At 42.3% G+C, this 17,872-nt stretch overlaps 1 protein-coding gene across 2 annotated transcripts in view; it reads left to right on the forward strand.

Moving 5' to 3' along the window:
• The window catches only part of zfpm2a (zinc finger protein, FOG family member 2a), a 118,379-nt gene that overhangs the window by 38,186 nt on the left and 62,321 nt on the right, over nucleotides 1-17,872 (forward strand). For both annotated transcript variants that reach the window (XM_035956940.2, XM_023289489.3), the window contains exons 3-4: nucleotides 801-902; nucleotides 17,158-17,282. In XM_035956940.2, coding sequence (XP_035812833.2) covers nucleotides 801-902; nucleotides 17,158-17,282 — 227 coding nt within the window. The remainder of the gene's footprint in view (nucleotides 1-800; nucleotides 903-17,157; nucleotides 17,283-17,872) is intronic.

Genomic DNA, 17,872 nt, shown 5'->3' on the forward strand with positions numbered 1-17,872 from the left:
CAGGTTTGCTCTTATTTGCCCGAGTTTGAAGAGACACTCTGTGCAACCACTGTGTCAGCCACATTGGATTTATTTAGAGCACCACACTAGGGGCACCTACTAAGCACTGATTTATGTGCCTATAAAGTTTGAGTACAAACTGTGCTTACTGTAGACATGCAAAAATAGATTTTATTTTACAGTAAGTGCATCTAAGAGTGTTCAACAAGCACTCCCACCAGTGTTACCGCTGCACACTCAGAGGCGGAGTCTGTTTAACAAGGTCTTTAAGCACTTACATCCTGGAGAGAGATACCCAAATATCCCTTAGCATGGTCTGTGTGAGCCCCGAGACTGTAAATCAGCCCTACATCCTATAACACACATTCTACCGCGCTCCACAATAGATCAAACGGTAATAAATAGCCACCTCTCTCCCACACATTGCTTTCCTTCCTGTTCCATGGGGTTTCCTCCTGTTCCTGCAAGCACTCATGGGAACTCCTTTTACATAAAAGTGTGCAGCTGGAGCCGGGTGAGCTCACAGCAAATGCACATATATATAGAACTGTACCTACAGAAAAACACACAAGGACTTTACATTGCGGCACACACAGGTATTACAGGAAAGAGTTATAAAACCAAATGATTTTTGCTGGGATAATATCCAAAGTCCATAATAATCTCCCCTTTGGAAGGGCAGCACAGTCCATAATGCAGTGCTTAATTAAATTAGGTGTCTGAACATTAAATTTGGATTGAGTGCTGCTCACTTTGTCTTGTGTGCTTTGTAGGACTTATGCTTTTTTTCTGCCTTGCAGGAGAGGAAGATGGCAACCGGGAAGCAGGAGAGTCGGAGATGGATGGGCAGGGCGAGAAGAGCAGGCATGCTGCAGTGGGGCCGGAGGAATGGGATGGTCCAAGTAAGGAAAACCTTAATATCCCTGCACTAGAGAGACTGTGAGGGTCATATGATAAAGTTATGGTTCCTAACAGCAATGCATGCTACCAAGTTTGAGGCAAGGTATTGATTTTGATATTGAAAAGTGATTAGCTCTTTTGTTTCTAAGCAAAACAATAAGTATAGGTGGACAAATGATTCAAAAGTCTGTGTGCACTATAACTACTTTAAATGTGAAGCCAACATTCAGTTAACAGTGAATTAATTTACCAACAATTGCTTTCTCAAACACATTTTTAAAAGAATCCTATAATGCAATGCAGATGTAGCCTTTTTTGAACAGTTTACAACACATTTTTTAATCTTGTTTTGCCCTTTTACTAAAAGTAACTTCATCAAAGTGATGGATAACACACTGAACAAGATAGTTGCACAGCAATTACTGCTCAGCAATAGCTTGTGCCCACACTGCTGAACACACAAAATATGATTCCTTTTAATGCATAAAATGACCTCAAGAATTTATTGCAGGTACATGCGTTTGTTAAAAAAAAAAAAGGAAACGAAAGGACAGAGAGAGCGGGAGAAAAAAGTGGATTTGGGCAAGTTGTGCTTGCTAGCTCGAAGCCCCCCGGGGTGTGTATTTTATACTGACAGTGAATCAGTGTTATCGCACCTATCAGATAATGCATTTATCATTAAATTTCACATTTGCATTTAAATCTGGGGAAGGAAATTAGCATTGCTGGCTAAAGATAAGAGTGCTGGGACGACAGTAATAAACCATCACTGTGATCAGTCAGGAGACGGGGCTGAGGGGGTCAGCTCAGAACTATGGGGGCCATGACAAAAAGAAGGCATCACATGCGGAAAAAGGCCCTTTTGGGCGAGAAAATGCTGAGCTTAAAAATACTGCTTTGAAAAGGAGGGATGGATGTAGCATGACTAGATGTATGACTGACTTTAATTACGCTTCCTCCTTCTACTTAGCCATCAGAATGAGAATTAGAGGCTCAGAAACACACTGCTGGACAGGCGGCAGGGAGGGAGAGAAGGCAGACTTGCGTACAGTGAGGATAGTTGAACTGCAGAGGAGGTGATGTGAGACATGAGGCCCATTTCATGTTTTACTAAACTACAGCCCGAGTGCTTCCAAGTTATCAGAGGATGTCGACACCGTGTCCTAATCTCTGCTGTATTACAAACTGAAAAATGGCTTAGCACCTGGCTGCGTCCAACTTAAACAAACATGCTTTTTATATGTGTAATGTGTCTGTTTGGCAGCCGGATAATCGCTTCACAATCAACTTGTTACCATCTCACCACCTTGTTTTCCGGCACCTCTACCAACCAATTAGCGAGTGACTTACACTGAGGCATTCGTGCCCCTCCTGTGTTTTCTCAATGGGCAGCAAAGAGTGGGCAGAAATTAATCTTGGCGCATAATAATGCCATTCACTCTCTCATCATGGCTGCCATGAAAGGTCATTTCCCTTTTTAATTTTTCCCATTGTGCTGGAAAAGTCAGATGGGCATGTTAGAATTTGAATAAAGAGGGGAATCAGACAATCAGATAGGAACATTCGAAATGACATGACTTCCTGTTCAAAGTGATTAAAAGCAAATTTATTTAGTTTGAGACTGTCTACCCTTTAATCTCTTTGTAAATGTTCAGATAGTTCAGCATTCAAAAGTTCTTTGTTATTCTTTGGCTTAAGTTTAAGCAGCTGTGATTATGATCACCAACAGATAATTTTTAATCACTGCGTGTGTGCATCTGAATAGGATGTGTAATGGCCGTTACATAAAAAGAGAGTGAAGCTTTTTAATGAGGTGGGCTAACTCGGAACATGCCCACCTGCTTTGGTGATTCTATTGAAGCACCTCCATACCATTTCCCTTTTGCTGAGTAACAACAAAAGCCTTTACAATCTACATCCTGTAATTGAACTTTTTTTTTGTCCCTGCATTTCATCTCCACTTTAGTAACTCGTGTCAAGTGCTGTCCACGATTGGCCCCCTGTTCTCTGATTGTCTTTTTCTCTGGAACAGTAGAGAACGGCGCTGAATGACTCACTATTAATCTGATAGCTGGCTCTTCTCTGTTGTTCAGAGTGCTGGGTCTCTGATGTGGAACACCCAGCGAGTTCCCTTTCTCTCCCCTCATCTCTACAAGTATGTCCTTAAGCAAATCTGCACGCTGATCTTCTGTCTCATGTTCATTTCTCGTCACGGATGTTTCGCAATCAGCCGCTGATTTGAGAGATAGCATGTCAGTGCTATTCTATTCATTTTCATAGACTGGCGGTGATAGGAATCTGACTCCGTCTCTCTCATTTTCTTCCACTTGCTCTCCTCTAGGCTAATTGGGAATGGTGTGTGTTAGCTAACTAACTCTACTAATGAACTTGTTCTCATCCTTATCTAAATGCTTGTTCGTGTAAACCACACCCCCTTCTGAAAGTCATGGAAATCCAGGCTTCGTTAAGAGTGCTGTAATTGCGATCGCTGCCACTTCGGCTTAAAGTGTCCAGTCTTCAAAACTGTTTTCTCTTCAGTGTATATTTATTTATGTATTTGTCATTACACTGTTATAAACAATAGAGCACTAAATCAAGTTGAGAACTTCATATATAACTGCTAGCATGCTGCGCTCTCCACTAATGAAGCACACATGAATGAACTGCAATGACATGTTTATTTACAGTAGTTTTATTCAGGGTTTACTCTCATCAAGAATTTATGACTATTTCTCCCAGTAGAACAGATCAAAGCAACTTTATTGTCAGTGTCAGTGGAAGATTTTCTTCAATTACACCTTAGAGTAGCAATCCACCATTTTGGTTTTAGCATGTAGAGATGAATATGGACTAAATATATGCTTGTTAGTTTCTGGTTAGAGGCAGCATCAGGCAGCATTTCAAACTACACTACCAGTCAAAAGTCTGGACCCACCATCTCATTCACTGTTTTCTCTTTATTTTTACTACTTTCTACATTGTAGACACATACCAAAGATATCTAAACTATGAAGCAAGATATATGGAATTATGTAGCAAACAAACAATCGTGAAATAACTTTAATATGTTTTATATTTTAGATTCCTCAAAATAGCCACCCTTTACTTTGATGACTGCTTTGCACACTCTGCTTTGCAAGAAATTCCACAAATGAACCTTGACAAGGCACACCTAAGTGAAAACCATGTCAGGTTCTACCTCATGAAGCTCATAGAGAGAATGCCAAGAGTGTGCAAAGCAGTAATCAAAGCAAAGGGTGGCTATTTTTGAAGAATCTAAAATATAAAACATGTTCTGACTTATTTCACATTTTTTTTTGTTTACTACAGAATTCCATATGTGTTCATTCATAGTTTTCAGTGAGAATCTGCACAGTAAATAGTCATGAAAATAAAGAAAAAACATTAAATGAAAACGTGTGTCCAAACTTTTGACTGGTAGTGTACTTCTGACAGAATACAATGCAATAAGAGTTTATTTTTACCATAGTGAAAGAATTTTAGTTTTTTTTAAAAAGAGCTCTTTACCAGTCTTACACAACATTCCACAGAGTTCTATCCAGCTTTTAAAAACAGCTGTGGCTCTACAACAGCCCTCCAAAGTCCGACTGATTACTACACATTTTAATTAAGATGCCTGTATTGCAAACGAGGGGCACTAAGTTTGAAAGTGTGCGTATTTACTGGGCAAATAGGCTGTAATAAAAGACCCTATTGGTTTGCAGGGGCTTGATCTGACACTGAATAAACGTCAGGATACGTCAGGCTCTGTTGCTTAGATTTTGACCTGTTTTGGCCCTCAATCCTAATGAATTTTAGTGTTAAGTTGCTGGAATGTCTCTTTAACACAGAGAATATTAGAGCAAGCATTTAATACAAAATGCAAGCTTTTTCCACCAAATTAAAATAGTCTTTGTTTCAGTCTTTGTGTTCAGAATAACACTTACAAAAAGCCTGAAGGGTTATAATAAAAATCATATTTTTGACAGTCTCACTGCATAGAATGATCTCTATAAGTGTCAGTTTGCAGCAAAGGTATTAACCCACTTTAACCTGCAATGGTTAAACTGCATTCGTTTTTCTTCACTTCACTTCACAATTGTGGCCTTTTCATCAAGCACAGTGACATGCAGATGCAATATGTTGCCCCAAACGCACTTAAATAAGGCACATAGTTAGGAAGGAGATGCAGAAGGAGGAGATAAGTGTGACAGAGTGCTAACAGAAGCGATGTGATCACCTTGCCCACAAATCTCTTCTCTTGGCTGTCCCTGATGGCCGGCGTGGCCCAGCTTGCTCAGCGCTTGATGCCAGCTGGGCATTAGCCAGGGCGAGGCAGGGGTCAGCTGAAGGAGTGGCCATCTGAGAATCCACCTGACGGTCGGACACAGACGGAGCACCAGCAAAGAGACCCCCCCAACACACACACACACACACACACACACACACACACACACACACACACACACACCATAAAAAACGATATCCATTTTTACACCGCCTCCTTTCCCCTTTCAAGACATCAAACATGCACACTCTGGAAACGCAGCTTCACTCAGATGTAAAAAGTCTCGAGTCTCATTTTTGACTCCAGCCAACCCAGAAGGGTCTGTGGCCAATCCGTCTTCCTTCAGTCTCCAAAGAGAGGAAAAAAAACACAATAACCATTTCAGGTTTAATGCACATATGTCATGCTAGGAGAATTGGAGGACCAGATGGCCACGATACTGTGGCAGGTGCCTCAACAAATGTTTGCGGTTGCCCGTGCTGCTATTTATATCATGGTGAAACACAGACATGCAAATATTTGCAAAAAGGACAGTGGGCCCTTTTTGTTGGGAGTCAAAGTGATCACCAAAATAAACAGATGGGATTAAACCTTTTGGGCATCAGTCGCCTGAACTTCGACATTCCCTTGGTTCATCTAAAGAAACTTATTGGAAACACGGCAGAATGAAGGTAGAACAGCTTCGGGTTTATATCCAGTCAGTTCAGCTCAGCTTTAATTCAGCCTAACAGTTTATTGAATAATTGTTCATACTTTTTCATGTCAGTTGAACATTGCCACCATTTGTCCCTGACTAAACGTTAACTCAAACTGCAGTCCAAATGCAAAAGAAAAACTTTGAAATTCTTACACAGCAACAGTCCATTTGAGCGCAGTTCAGTCAGGTTGCTCTCAGTAAACAAGGCATTTTCTAACTCGACACCCAAGTCCATTATAAAGTCAGGGTGTCGTCAAGGAAGGAGGGGCGAGCCGAAATGAGGAGAGACACAAACGGAGCACCCAGATGCAGATTAGGCTGCAGAAGATGAGGGTGTAAAAGGGATTTAATGGTAGGATGGATTAGAGAAATCCTTGTAACAATGTTAAATAATTATGGTTCCAGCCGAGATCAAAGCGCCATTGATTGAACCCCTCAAGCCTTCAGCACACAGAGTCTTGGAAAGCAAAGATTGGTAAACTAGTGCTCAGACCACTCCGGCTGCTCCAGTTAAATTGGATTGGAAATATTAGGATATAGATGAATCCTTCAGGAGGCTTTCGCAAAGCTTTTGTCACCGGAAATGTAGCTTGGGAACGGTATGAAAGGTTTGATAGTGTACTGTCTCGACAGAATCATAAGACGAGGGTGTCGCAGCTGTCTCCACTGATACCTAAGCGTTTTAAGTAGACTTATAGACACACTTGACTGTTATATCAGCAAACTGAAAACTTTCAGTGCAGGCTTTCATTCAAGGTTTTATTTTTTTCTCCCTCCTTCGTCTTGTAATCAAGAAATTTGGACGTGCATCATGGCAATTCTCCCGCAGAAAAGGAAGGTTTTATCTCGCTCCTCCAGGGGTTTATTCAAAGTCTTCTGACAAGTCTCACAAAACATGAATGACATTGAGATTGCTGATACTGATGATGAAAGTCCATCATCAGCTTCTCTGTGAGTTCTGGGCCCTGAGTGATGTAAAATTAAATTGCAATCAAAGTGCTATGTGTAAACATTGTCCGCCTTTTTCCGAATCCATTTTTTTCTTCTTAAGAGATTGTTGATGAAGGCTTTATACTGTATGCATCACCTGTGTGCAGAGAAAACACCCTCCCCCACCACAAACACTCACAAATTCACAATGTGTGATTATAATGATGAAATATGCAACAAGAGATTAGACAAATCACTGTACTCCTATGCTGCATTGCCTTGATGCAAATTTAGTCACTGATCCGCTATACTAAGAGGCTTTATGAAGGAACTTCATGGTTGTTAGTTATATAATCTAAAATAGGGCAAAATGCAATCACTGTTCTTATCATCTGAGGAAGATGTCACCATATTCAGTTCTAGTTTTGTGCGGATACGTGGGATGTGGCACACTGAGAATGCCCTTAATAAGATAATTCACTTCCAACCATTTTGTCCACATCTCAACCGAATTTGCGTCCACTTACAATGGCGTCTTTTTTACTATGATTACTATTTCACATGAAGAGGTCCAAAGAATTCAGTGAACAAAACGAGAGTCGCTGCTAAATGCGACCGTCTTAAAGCTCAGCTGCTGGTGGTATTTCTTCCCCCAGGGACTTGACACCCATCGCGTCTTTCTGTAGCGCTCTGAATGTGTTTGTTCTGCAATGCTTACCCTCCCAGGCGCTGTAGCTGCACACGTTTTTCTAAGAGGTATCAATGTAATTGGTTGAATATTTGATGTGTGTATTTAGCATTAACATGGAGACATTCATGCAAGCTGTGCTAGGGGGATATAACACTGGGTAAACTATGGGTTGCTCAACTGAAACTTACTCGCATGTGGAATTTTTCATTTTCTTTTGGCCTTTTTTAAATAAAACTATTATTTGAGTGACTTTGGTTTGTAGTTATTTTTCACGCATGAATTTGCTTCTTGCAAAATCTTGCTGCCAACGCCTCATATAGTGTTTAATTCCATATGCATGTATGCATGTATTTTACTTTCATTCACTTTGGTGTACTCGCAGAATTATTTGGCCATAGGAATGCACTCGTTCCCATCCGAGCTGTGTCTCACCCAAACTCCCCCTCTCCCCCCCCAACTCTCCTTCCTTTCTCTCACACAGATGCTCAAGTACAACATTCACCCTGATAGGTATTGATATCAGAGCCGTTTCCTCTGCCTGTGAACATTTACCATTGGTGATGAACAGCTGGGCCCAGCTTGGCCACTGGTCACGCCAGTTCCACCATCTTTTTTGTTTGTTGTTTTTTTTTTTTTTTTGTCTCTCCAGGGTTGGCGAGGGGTGGGGGGGGGTCCGCTTGTCAAGTGAATTAAAATAGCAAATAATAGTAATAATAATGATACTGAAAAGTTAATAAAAAATGGCATGTTCCTCCCTGATTGTGCGAGTGTTGTGGTATTCAATTATGCAATTTTCATTGGCATATTAATCATCTTTTCAACAAACAAGCCGCCGTTAATTAAAGCAAAGCATGGATAAAGACGTGTTGCCGGATCATCACTCCGTTTATCACCGCGCACAGACCCGCAGTTAAGTAAATTCAGGCTGTGAGATGAATTTCAATGGTCTCCCTGTTTCTTCCTCTGTGTGTTTGTGTGTGTGTTTGTGTGTGTGTGTGTGTGTGTGTGTGTGTGTGTGTGTGTGTGTGTGTGTGTGTGTGTGTGTGTGTGTGTGTGTGTGTGTGTGTGTGTGTGTGTGTGTGTGTGTGTGCGCGCGTGTGTGTGTTTAACCATTTATTTATGCGCATTGTGTTGGAGGTGGGGTTAGTGACGTTTCATGTCACCGTGTGTGGGAAATAGTTTTTTGTGCAGACTGTCATGTAACCACCAGTTGTGAATGAGTGTAATTGTTTAATACAGACCTTCAATTCATGTGGGAGGCTTTTCTTTTTATCTCTTCTTCCCTTTTCTGCAAAGATTTGAATGTAAAATTCTCTTTGATTATGTCTACCTCAGATTAGTCAGACTGACGCAAGGTAAATAAATTCTTCTTTTGCCTCTCAGTGTCCACGCTGAGTGTATATAGGAGACCAGAGGAACTACATGACATCTCTGTACACACAGGACAGCTCTGCCCATTCTTCTTGTCTCTTTTTTCCCCTCGTGCTTTTTTGTGCCACCTCTGTGCCTTGCTCATTGGTGGGAGGGGATGGAGATTATTCAGGATCGGGTAAGATATGGGCTTCTCTCTAATCATAGCTCGCTGCCTCTACTGTCATTCAGTCGCTAAATAGAAGTGGGGAAAATGTCTTGGTGACGGGAGCAGCCAGACAGCCATGTGAGTACTTGAGTTCCGCCAGCAGAAAAAAGAACTCCAGGCATCTGTAGACATGTCGCTTGTCCCTGTCCCTCATTGTGGAGCAACTTTATCAGTGCCAGCCGCTCACCCACTTGCTAAACTGGAGGGCCAGTCGCCTCTTAACTTAAACATAAGATCTTTGTGGTTTGAAGCACTCGGCTGCTCTGCGCCCAATGTGGATCTGAAAGGCAAACACGACTTCAGTGTCGCTGTCGCCCATCACAAAATCACACCTCATGGAAAACTTGTTTGTGCTGTGTTAGCTCGAATCTAAATGCACTCAAACAGACTGTTGCACTGGAGCAAGATTCTAACCCCCCCAAAAAAGAAAAAAGCAAGATGATGGAGAGAGAAAGAGGGAGGAAGGGAGGGAGCGAGGAAAGGGGAGAGTGGGAAAGAGATGGAGATGGAGAAAGAGGAGGAGGAGGAGGAGTGAGAGAGGGAAAGAGAGGGGGAGAGAAAAGTCAAAAACCTTCACATAACAATGCCGGAGAAAAATCAGAACATTTTCCACCGAAAGATGGGCCATTTCCAAATCCTTGTGCCCTATCAGACAAATTAAAGTAAATCAAGCATGAAATGAAGCAGAAGAGCCCGGAGATAAGGCTCCTTTAAGTCGTTTACAGATTAGGACAGAGAGAGAGAGAGAGAGAGAGAGAGAGAGGGAGAGAGGTGCATCTGGTCTCTGGCAGTGAAGGAGGCTAGTTTCTCATTTCACAATAGCAGCCTGTGTATAGGATTACTCTCCCCTGTCACCGACATGAGGAGCAGTGGGGGAATAGACGTCCGCAAAATGTGTCTAAATATGTCCCCTCAGAAATGTTTCGAACCAAAAACCTCTCAGCGTCGGCCAGATGTGACATGTGATAAGCGAACGCAGCATTTGACCCGGTGCATCGCTCCCATTTGTTTGTTTTTCAGTCGCCTCTTCACCTTTTTTCTGATGCTCAAGTGGCTTCATCACCGCACGGCTTAAAAAATTCAAATGAACGCAGGATTGGCTGATCTGCGTCACGTGATTGTACGGCTGTCAGCTCCTATGCGCATGTGAAGCACGCCTCAGATCAGGTTTGGGGGAGGTGGGAAGAAGAGGTGGTGGTGGAGGTGGAGGGGGGTATTGTACAAATGATGTTCTCAAAATTGTTTTAATGTCGCATCGCTCTGTAAACTGGGTTGTTTAATATGTACGTCGTACTTCTATTTTCTGTTTTACATCAACAGATTAATTGCGGTTTTATTTTGGTACTCGCAAATAATCAAAACATAATTATGGAGCTAGTTGCTCATGGAGGAGTGATATTTTACAGTGTTCACACACACACACACACACACACACACACACACACACACGGGCACACAAACACTCCCATGTCATTCATGTATGCACGCAAATGCAAGCAGAAACTTAACAGCCCCCCTACCACCCCCATCTGCACTCACACACATGCTTACTTACACACACACACACACACACACAATCACCCACACAAGGCAAGAGTGCGCTGCTCTTTGATGCCGCCCGTCGAGCTCTCGCTGGATTTTGTTTCACTCCTTTCGTGTATCTTTTCTGGGAGTGATGAGAGGTGGGCTCGGCTCCGGCGCTGAGCCTGCTCCGAGAGACGAAAGCTGGCCCCCGTCACCGGGTAGCTGCTCTCCAAAGCCGCGACCTTGACCTTCCCTGGCCCAAGTCTTAGGTTTAGCTCCTTTATCGCACTATCTCCAGGCATTTAAAAATACTCCTGAAACTCAATGATTTAACCCGCTTTTACGCTGTTCACATCAAAACTGGATGAAAAAAAAGCTTAATCCATCTTATCTGTTGACTGTCAAACTGCTCCGGCTAAAACCTACTCACAAAAGACAACTAGGTCACCCAGGAAAAAACAGAATTCCCCGTTACCCAGGGGAAGTTGCAGCCTGGTAATTGACTTGGGAGGAGATTCAGGAGTACTTTAAAAATAGTCTCTTCCTGAATTAACTGCAGAATATCAAGAAGGTAGCAATGTTTACTTGTGTTCATTGCTAAAAAAGTTGTTTGTTTAGCTATTGCGAAGCACAGTTACAGTTTAGAACCAACGTGCACCTATATGTATTATATATAACTTTAATGTCATGATGTGTTTGTGAAATTTATGGCAAAGCTGAACAAACAAAACAGCGACTTCTTTTTGCAGCAAAAGTCTTGTTATCCATCTGTCTAAAATACATGCATTCCAAATGCACATACATCAATTACTCATTCATCCTGACACACTCAGGTAGAGTAATGTCCTTTTGATGGTTCTGAAATTTTAAAGAAAAGCATTTAAAATAATCAGATTGCAGCAGGAGTGGTGTGTGTCCTCTAGATGTTGTCGGCGATACGGCGATATCTCAGCACGAGGACAGTCATTCTTTAAGTTTTGCTGTCTCCCTGTACATGCTATCAATAGAAATTGCAGTGCTTCTCCAAAGATGAATGTCTCAGAGATTGTTGTCAGCCAGCCTGCTGCTAACTTCGCCGGGCTTTTGATGAGACAGAGTGCTTGACAGCTGGTATATTTCAATTGTTCAATGACACCGAACACCAGTCTCTGTGTTGATAATGTACTGCAGGACCACGTTCTTGTGTGTGGGTGTGTGCATGTGCAGCTGTAGTCTACTATTCTAAATTTTTCCTTTTTCCTTATTTCTTTAATTACTGCAGTTCTGATTTTAAAAAGTCATGGCCACAACAAGCTCCTGGGTTATTATTGGATGCCTACAACCCACTGAATCCAGTAGGAATTCAATTCTCAGCTGGTTAGGTCAATTTAGCAAAGAGACTAGAGGCAGGGGGAAAAGATTGTTCTGTCCAATAGTAACAAATTCCAACTTAAAGCTTCTCCATAAACTGACTTGCTCTTTCCTATATTTCGGGTCTTTATGCTAAGCTAAGCTGAGCTAACTGGCTGCTAATAATAACCATAAATTTGACAGATAGACCTCCAGCAGAAAGTGAATAAACTCATTTTCCAAGCTATCAAACTTTTGCTGTTACCACAGTCTTTCCCCAGCCATAATCAAGTGTTAATTGTCTAATCGTACTATATTTGCGAAACCATAACCTTACCAAACTAAAGCCATACCATAGTTGCATCGTCAGATATTGTTAAACGTTCATTTTGGCCCTCTACCAGATGTGTCCAATCAACATTCTTCTATGTACAGACAGTTGAAACACCTGTATTTTTAACTGTCTTAAAAAAAAAAAAACAGTGCTTTGCAGGCATTATTGCGCCCTTCAACAACAAGAGGCTCAGAATCTTCCATCCAAAGGACCTCCACAACTTCCCCCCACCGACCCCCCAGCCCCCCGCTCAGCCTGTGTGGAGTGTCACAGCTAAAATGCCCTAATCCCTTTGGCTTGTTTAACTCTTTCGCCCCAAGCCGTCCACCGCCTCAAAACAAGCGTGACCTGAAGGGGTGAATCCCACCATCCACCCCACCCACCCCCAACCAAAGGCTCCCCTTCCCTGCCTCTCCCCCCTCCCTCCCCATGTGGCCAACAAACTCATGTGGTTGCCTGGAAACTTGCTCTCCAGCAAACGACCCCCCCACCCCTCGGTTCTCCCCCGCTGTTCGTGGGCCAAATGCAGCCACGGCTAGGCGGGGTTAGGGCGGGTTGGGGAGGTACAGAGGCACTAGAGGAGAGAGGGTGAGGAGGGGGGAGACGAGGTGGCGCTGCTGGTGGTGGGGGTCCTCCACTGCATTAAAACAAGCGCCTTTCTCAAAGATAATAGTGTGGGCTGAGAGTTATAAATGATGCATTTTGCTCACTAGGACCTGATAATAGCAGTTTGGGTAGGAGGGGAAGAAAGTTCATCGCTCTCTTATCAAAGCTCTGTGACATTTCTCCTTCAGCTGCAAAATTTCATATCACATATCTGCTTTAAAGATGTGGCACCTTTTGTTGAACTGATACAGTGCATTCCATTTCACCCCATATGCCTCTCTCATGGTATATTAATTTATAGCCCATTTGCTGGCTCTATAACACGGCCTATCAGGGGAGATGACTGGGATTCAGTAGGACATCTGTGAATTGCTACGCACAGGTTATTGAACTTTGAACAGCAGTCATTTATTTGCTTTGATTCAAAGGCACTGCTTGATATCAAGAGGGATCGTCTGCTGTGTGAAGCTCGAGCACATTTTCCCTCTCGTCTTGACTCAGTCATTCTTTGTTTTTCTTCAACATCCCGCTCACTGTTAACATACTGAATAAAGGTGAAGGAAAACCATAAGGTGGGTCAGTAATCAGGATATTTCTTTTAGTGTCGTGGCCAATTTCTTTTTCCTTGAAGTTGGTTTTTTAAAGTAGTTAGAGGAGAAGTTAAATTCATGTTGAAAATAGCCCGAGTAGGTCTATTGCTTTAACAAATGTTAATCTGCAGTAGCGAGTCGATGATGTCATTTGTCATCTCTGACCATTAGCAGAGACCTCACTCCAGGCAAGAAATTATATTAAGAAAATTCAGATCTACATTTCATGTGCATTAATAGAAACATTTGCAGTGAAATGTGAATCTATCATTAATTTTTTAAGTATAATGGGGAAGAATATTTAAGTTGTGGTCCTAAATCAAGGGAAACCTGTTTGAATCTTTGTAGAATTCCATGTAAAGACATTGTAAACTCTTAAACGTGTAACTTACATACAAACACAAACCTCATCTCTAAGGCATACTGTGCAGACAAACTTTGTTTAAACTTGCTCTCTAAATGAGATTTCATTTTTTAAAAGAATATCAAACATAGCCACAGTAAGTCAGAAGGAAACTGGTATAAAATGATGTACAAGAACTATTCATATAGTGCTTTGAGCATATTAGCTGATTGCAAACATCATTGCAGCAAGCTAATGTAGAATATACTGTATAGGCAGCACTGGAATAAGATGATTTTACACACATACACTGATAGGGAAAATTGCATGTTAAAGGATTGTTGGAAAGTGTTTTATAATATGTAATAATATTATTCTAAAGAGGAAAGTAGTTCACCTTTCTATCTGTCAGTGGTCCACACCCATCTATTCTTGAAATCATAGCAACCTGGCATCCTGCCACCGAGAGACTCATTAGCATTCAGTCATATGCCATTGAAGGGAGAGACACGAGGTTCCCTATTTCTCTGCAACGTTACAGAAAAGAAAGACAGGACACACATGCACACATGAAAAAAAAAAACAAACAGATGCCAACGTGGAGCATCTTGGGTGCTATCTGAGGAGGATCTCTCCACACAAAGGGACATTCATTGGTCTGCCAAGTATCTGTGGAGTGCAGGAACAGACCCTAGAGTCTAGCGACAGATGATGATCTTATCGAGGGAGGGGTGGGGGGTTAGGTGGCAGGGGGTAGGTGGTGGTGGTTTAGGGTGGAGGTAGGGGGGTGGTAGAGGGTGAAGGTGGTGGAGAGGTTTCGGTTGGGATTCAGAGGAGGAGGTACGGCTCTTGAGCCACCACATCGTGAGCTCATGTTTTGCCAAGTGTGTGGCATTTGAGAATTGGATGATGAGGAATGCTGAAGACAGAACACAGGCGCTGGGTTTGTTAAATCTCCTAATAGCCCATTATGCGCTTTCCTCTTGGTTCAGTCGGCTGTTCGCAGTTTGACGGGTTAAACACTGTGACTTTGTATTTGTTCTAAATTTATTTGTAATGAGTATAGGTAATAGAGTTGGGATTTGGGGGCTTGTAAAGAATTGAATTATCACCGTGACATAAAGACTTTTTGCAGCCATAATTACAAAAATTGTCAGCGGCTCGGTTGATAACAGAACACATCTGTCAGTGTATTTTTTTGCAACATTCGTAAACCTGTAAATGCACATAGAGAACATACAGACAGTCGATGAAGGGAACTCATTATTCATCGACGGTTGTTTTTGTGGAGATCTTCCACTAGTATCTGCAACAGATGTGACAAGCCATCTGTGAGCCAAGGTCCTCAGGCAACATTTGGTGTGAGATGAACACAACTGGCACCTAAACATGGCGGACCACAAACCGCACAAAATGAATTGTACCCTCTTCCCCTCTCTCTCTCTCACACCTACACTACCCATTACCCTCTTTTTACGCCGATCATCCCACCCAGAAGAGAAAGAAAAGGAGAGAAAGGAAACAGAGTCATTGGCTGGGGATGGCTTGAGCTGTGTGTCAAGCAGGGCTAAACAGGAACTTGCATCCAAGCGGTTAAAGGCCGTGGGTCTTATCTGAGGACAAACAGAATGCATCAAGCGGTGGCTGTTGCTCTCAGTGATGACGACCAGCTGTGTACCAATGTTTAATTATTTCTCTGTAATGAGCTTACCCACCTTCCACTGCAGCACCAGGAAGACAGCATGCAACAGCAGGAACAAGGGAAGGGAACAGAGGATACAGAGGGGGGGAAGAAACAGATAAACACTGTCCAGATTGTCTTTTTAAAATCTATATATTCTCTCCTAAATGATTAGATCATGTGTTGGTATTTGAAAGATTTTGCATCTACATATAACAAGTGAATTTCTGTACTGGATGACATTTAGCTTTTTATTGTAACAGGACTGATGAACCATTGATGAGCATATATGATCAGCAAGGTGTCATTTGTAACGGCGAGCACCGTGTTTCGATCATGTTTATGCATGCAAAGCAGCACATAAGCACACATTTCCATACCAACACAACAAACGAGCACAATAGCAAGCCGCAGATACACGGTTGATATTTACAGAGTAGAACAGGACTGAATAGGTCATTGTGCCACATACGCATCAGAAAGTTCAGTGATCACTTCAGCCCATTCAGCATGAACTGAGCTGCCCTGAATACATTTTAGCCACACGTGTTAACAATCAGGTTAAAAGACACACAGTGTTAGCAACACATGTAGAGTTTGTTTGCACAATAATACTCACATTATGATTATTTGCCTGCCAAGAATAATGTACACATTGTAGGCTGGTTTCATGCTAAAGAGAGGAACAGCCCACGTCAGTAATGGTGTTCTGTTGCTTTGACCTAACAAAGGTCGGTCCAGAAACATCTGAAGAAGCTCTCAAACATGACTCACTGCTGATAAAAACGGATTTGCCCGAATTAGTTGAACTCCTTGTGTGCAGAAAGTTTACAAAACTAGGCAGAACTTGTAGTTACAGAAGTTTGAATCATCAGACTTCCTCTTACAAGACTTCTTAGGGTTGTCAAGGCAACCAGACGGAAATGTACAGTTGAGAGCTGCATACTTTGGGACACGCGCGCACACACACACACGCGCGCGCACACACACACACTCATACATTCACACACACACACACACACACACACACACACACACACACACACTCATACATTCACACACACACACACACACACACTCATACATTCACACATACACACACACAAGGGAAACATCCTCCTCTGTAAACTATGTCACCGCCTGCCATGAGGTTTATCATAACTATTTGATTAATCACCGTCCTGAAAAAGTACACTGAATCTAAGAGATAAGATAGCTGGGGGTGTCGGGGAGGTGAGCACCGGTAGTACTAACAGTGCTATCCAGTTCCACTGTTAATTAACTGGAGCCCTGCACAGTGCTAACAAGGGCCCTGCCTTCCTGGAACAACAGAAATAGGCCTGCCACTAGCTGCTCTCACCAGCCAGTGAGCCTGCACTGTCTCACAGAGATTATCTCAACACAAGACACCTTTCAAGTAAGGTTAGCGAGCCATGTGTCTGAGGAACACCATCAGATGGATGCTCGCTTGATTTGCTTATCCATTTTGACACTGCTTGGCTATAACCTGCACTGTTTACCGCGGAGCTTTGACGCAATAATAAGCTCACACATGTAGGTTTGTGGGAAAAGGACAATGAGGAAACGTCACTGTGATTGGATGTGGAACTTGTGTGCTATATAGAGCACTATGGCTGACTGCTTTGGGTTCTGGTGTGTTTTTAGGAGAGCTGGATGCGTTCCTTAAAGATGGCGAGCGTCGGATCCACAGCCGGCAGCAGCTTCCTGTGGGGACGACTTGGGGACCGTTCGAGGGGAAGATCGAGATGAGCACTGACAACACTGCACTGGTACGTCCTTGCTCTTGTCAAATACGGTATAATTTTGGGTTAATGTGCACTACTGTTCAAAAGTTTGGGCTCACCCAGACAATTTCATGTTTTCCATGAAAACTCCCACTTTTATCCATATACTAACATAACTGCACAAGGGTTTTCTAATCATCAATGAGCCTTTCAACACCATTAGCTAACACAATGTAGCATTAGAACACAGGAGTGATGGTTGCTGGAAATGTTCCTCTGTACCTCTATGGAGATATTCCATTAAAAATCAGCTGTTTCCAGCTACAATAGTCATTTACCACATTAACAATGTCTAGACTGGATTTATCATTCATTTAATGTTATCTTCACTGAAAAAAATGCTTTTCTTTCAAAAATGTGGACATTTCTAAGTGACCTCAAACTTTTGAACGGTAGTGTAGGTGCCACTTCCTTATAGTAAATAATCATCTTCTTTTGCAATAACACACAAAAACAAGAATAAAAAGCACCCTCAAAACACAGAAATGGTAAAATGAATATACAAAGAGGGATTTTGATTTGGGGAGTTATTTAGAAGAAGATCCATTTTCAAGTAAGCAAATAGGATCCAGTTA

Source organism: Amphiprion ocellaris, chromosome 9 (assembly GCF_022539595.1).
Source record: "Amphiprion ocellaris isolate individual 3 ecotype Okinawa chromosome 9, ASM2253959v1, whole genome shotgun sequence".
Taxonomy (NCBI): domain Eukaryota; kingdom Metazoa; phylum Chordata; class Actinopteri; family Pomacentridae; genus Amphiprion; species Amphiprion ocellaris.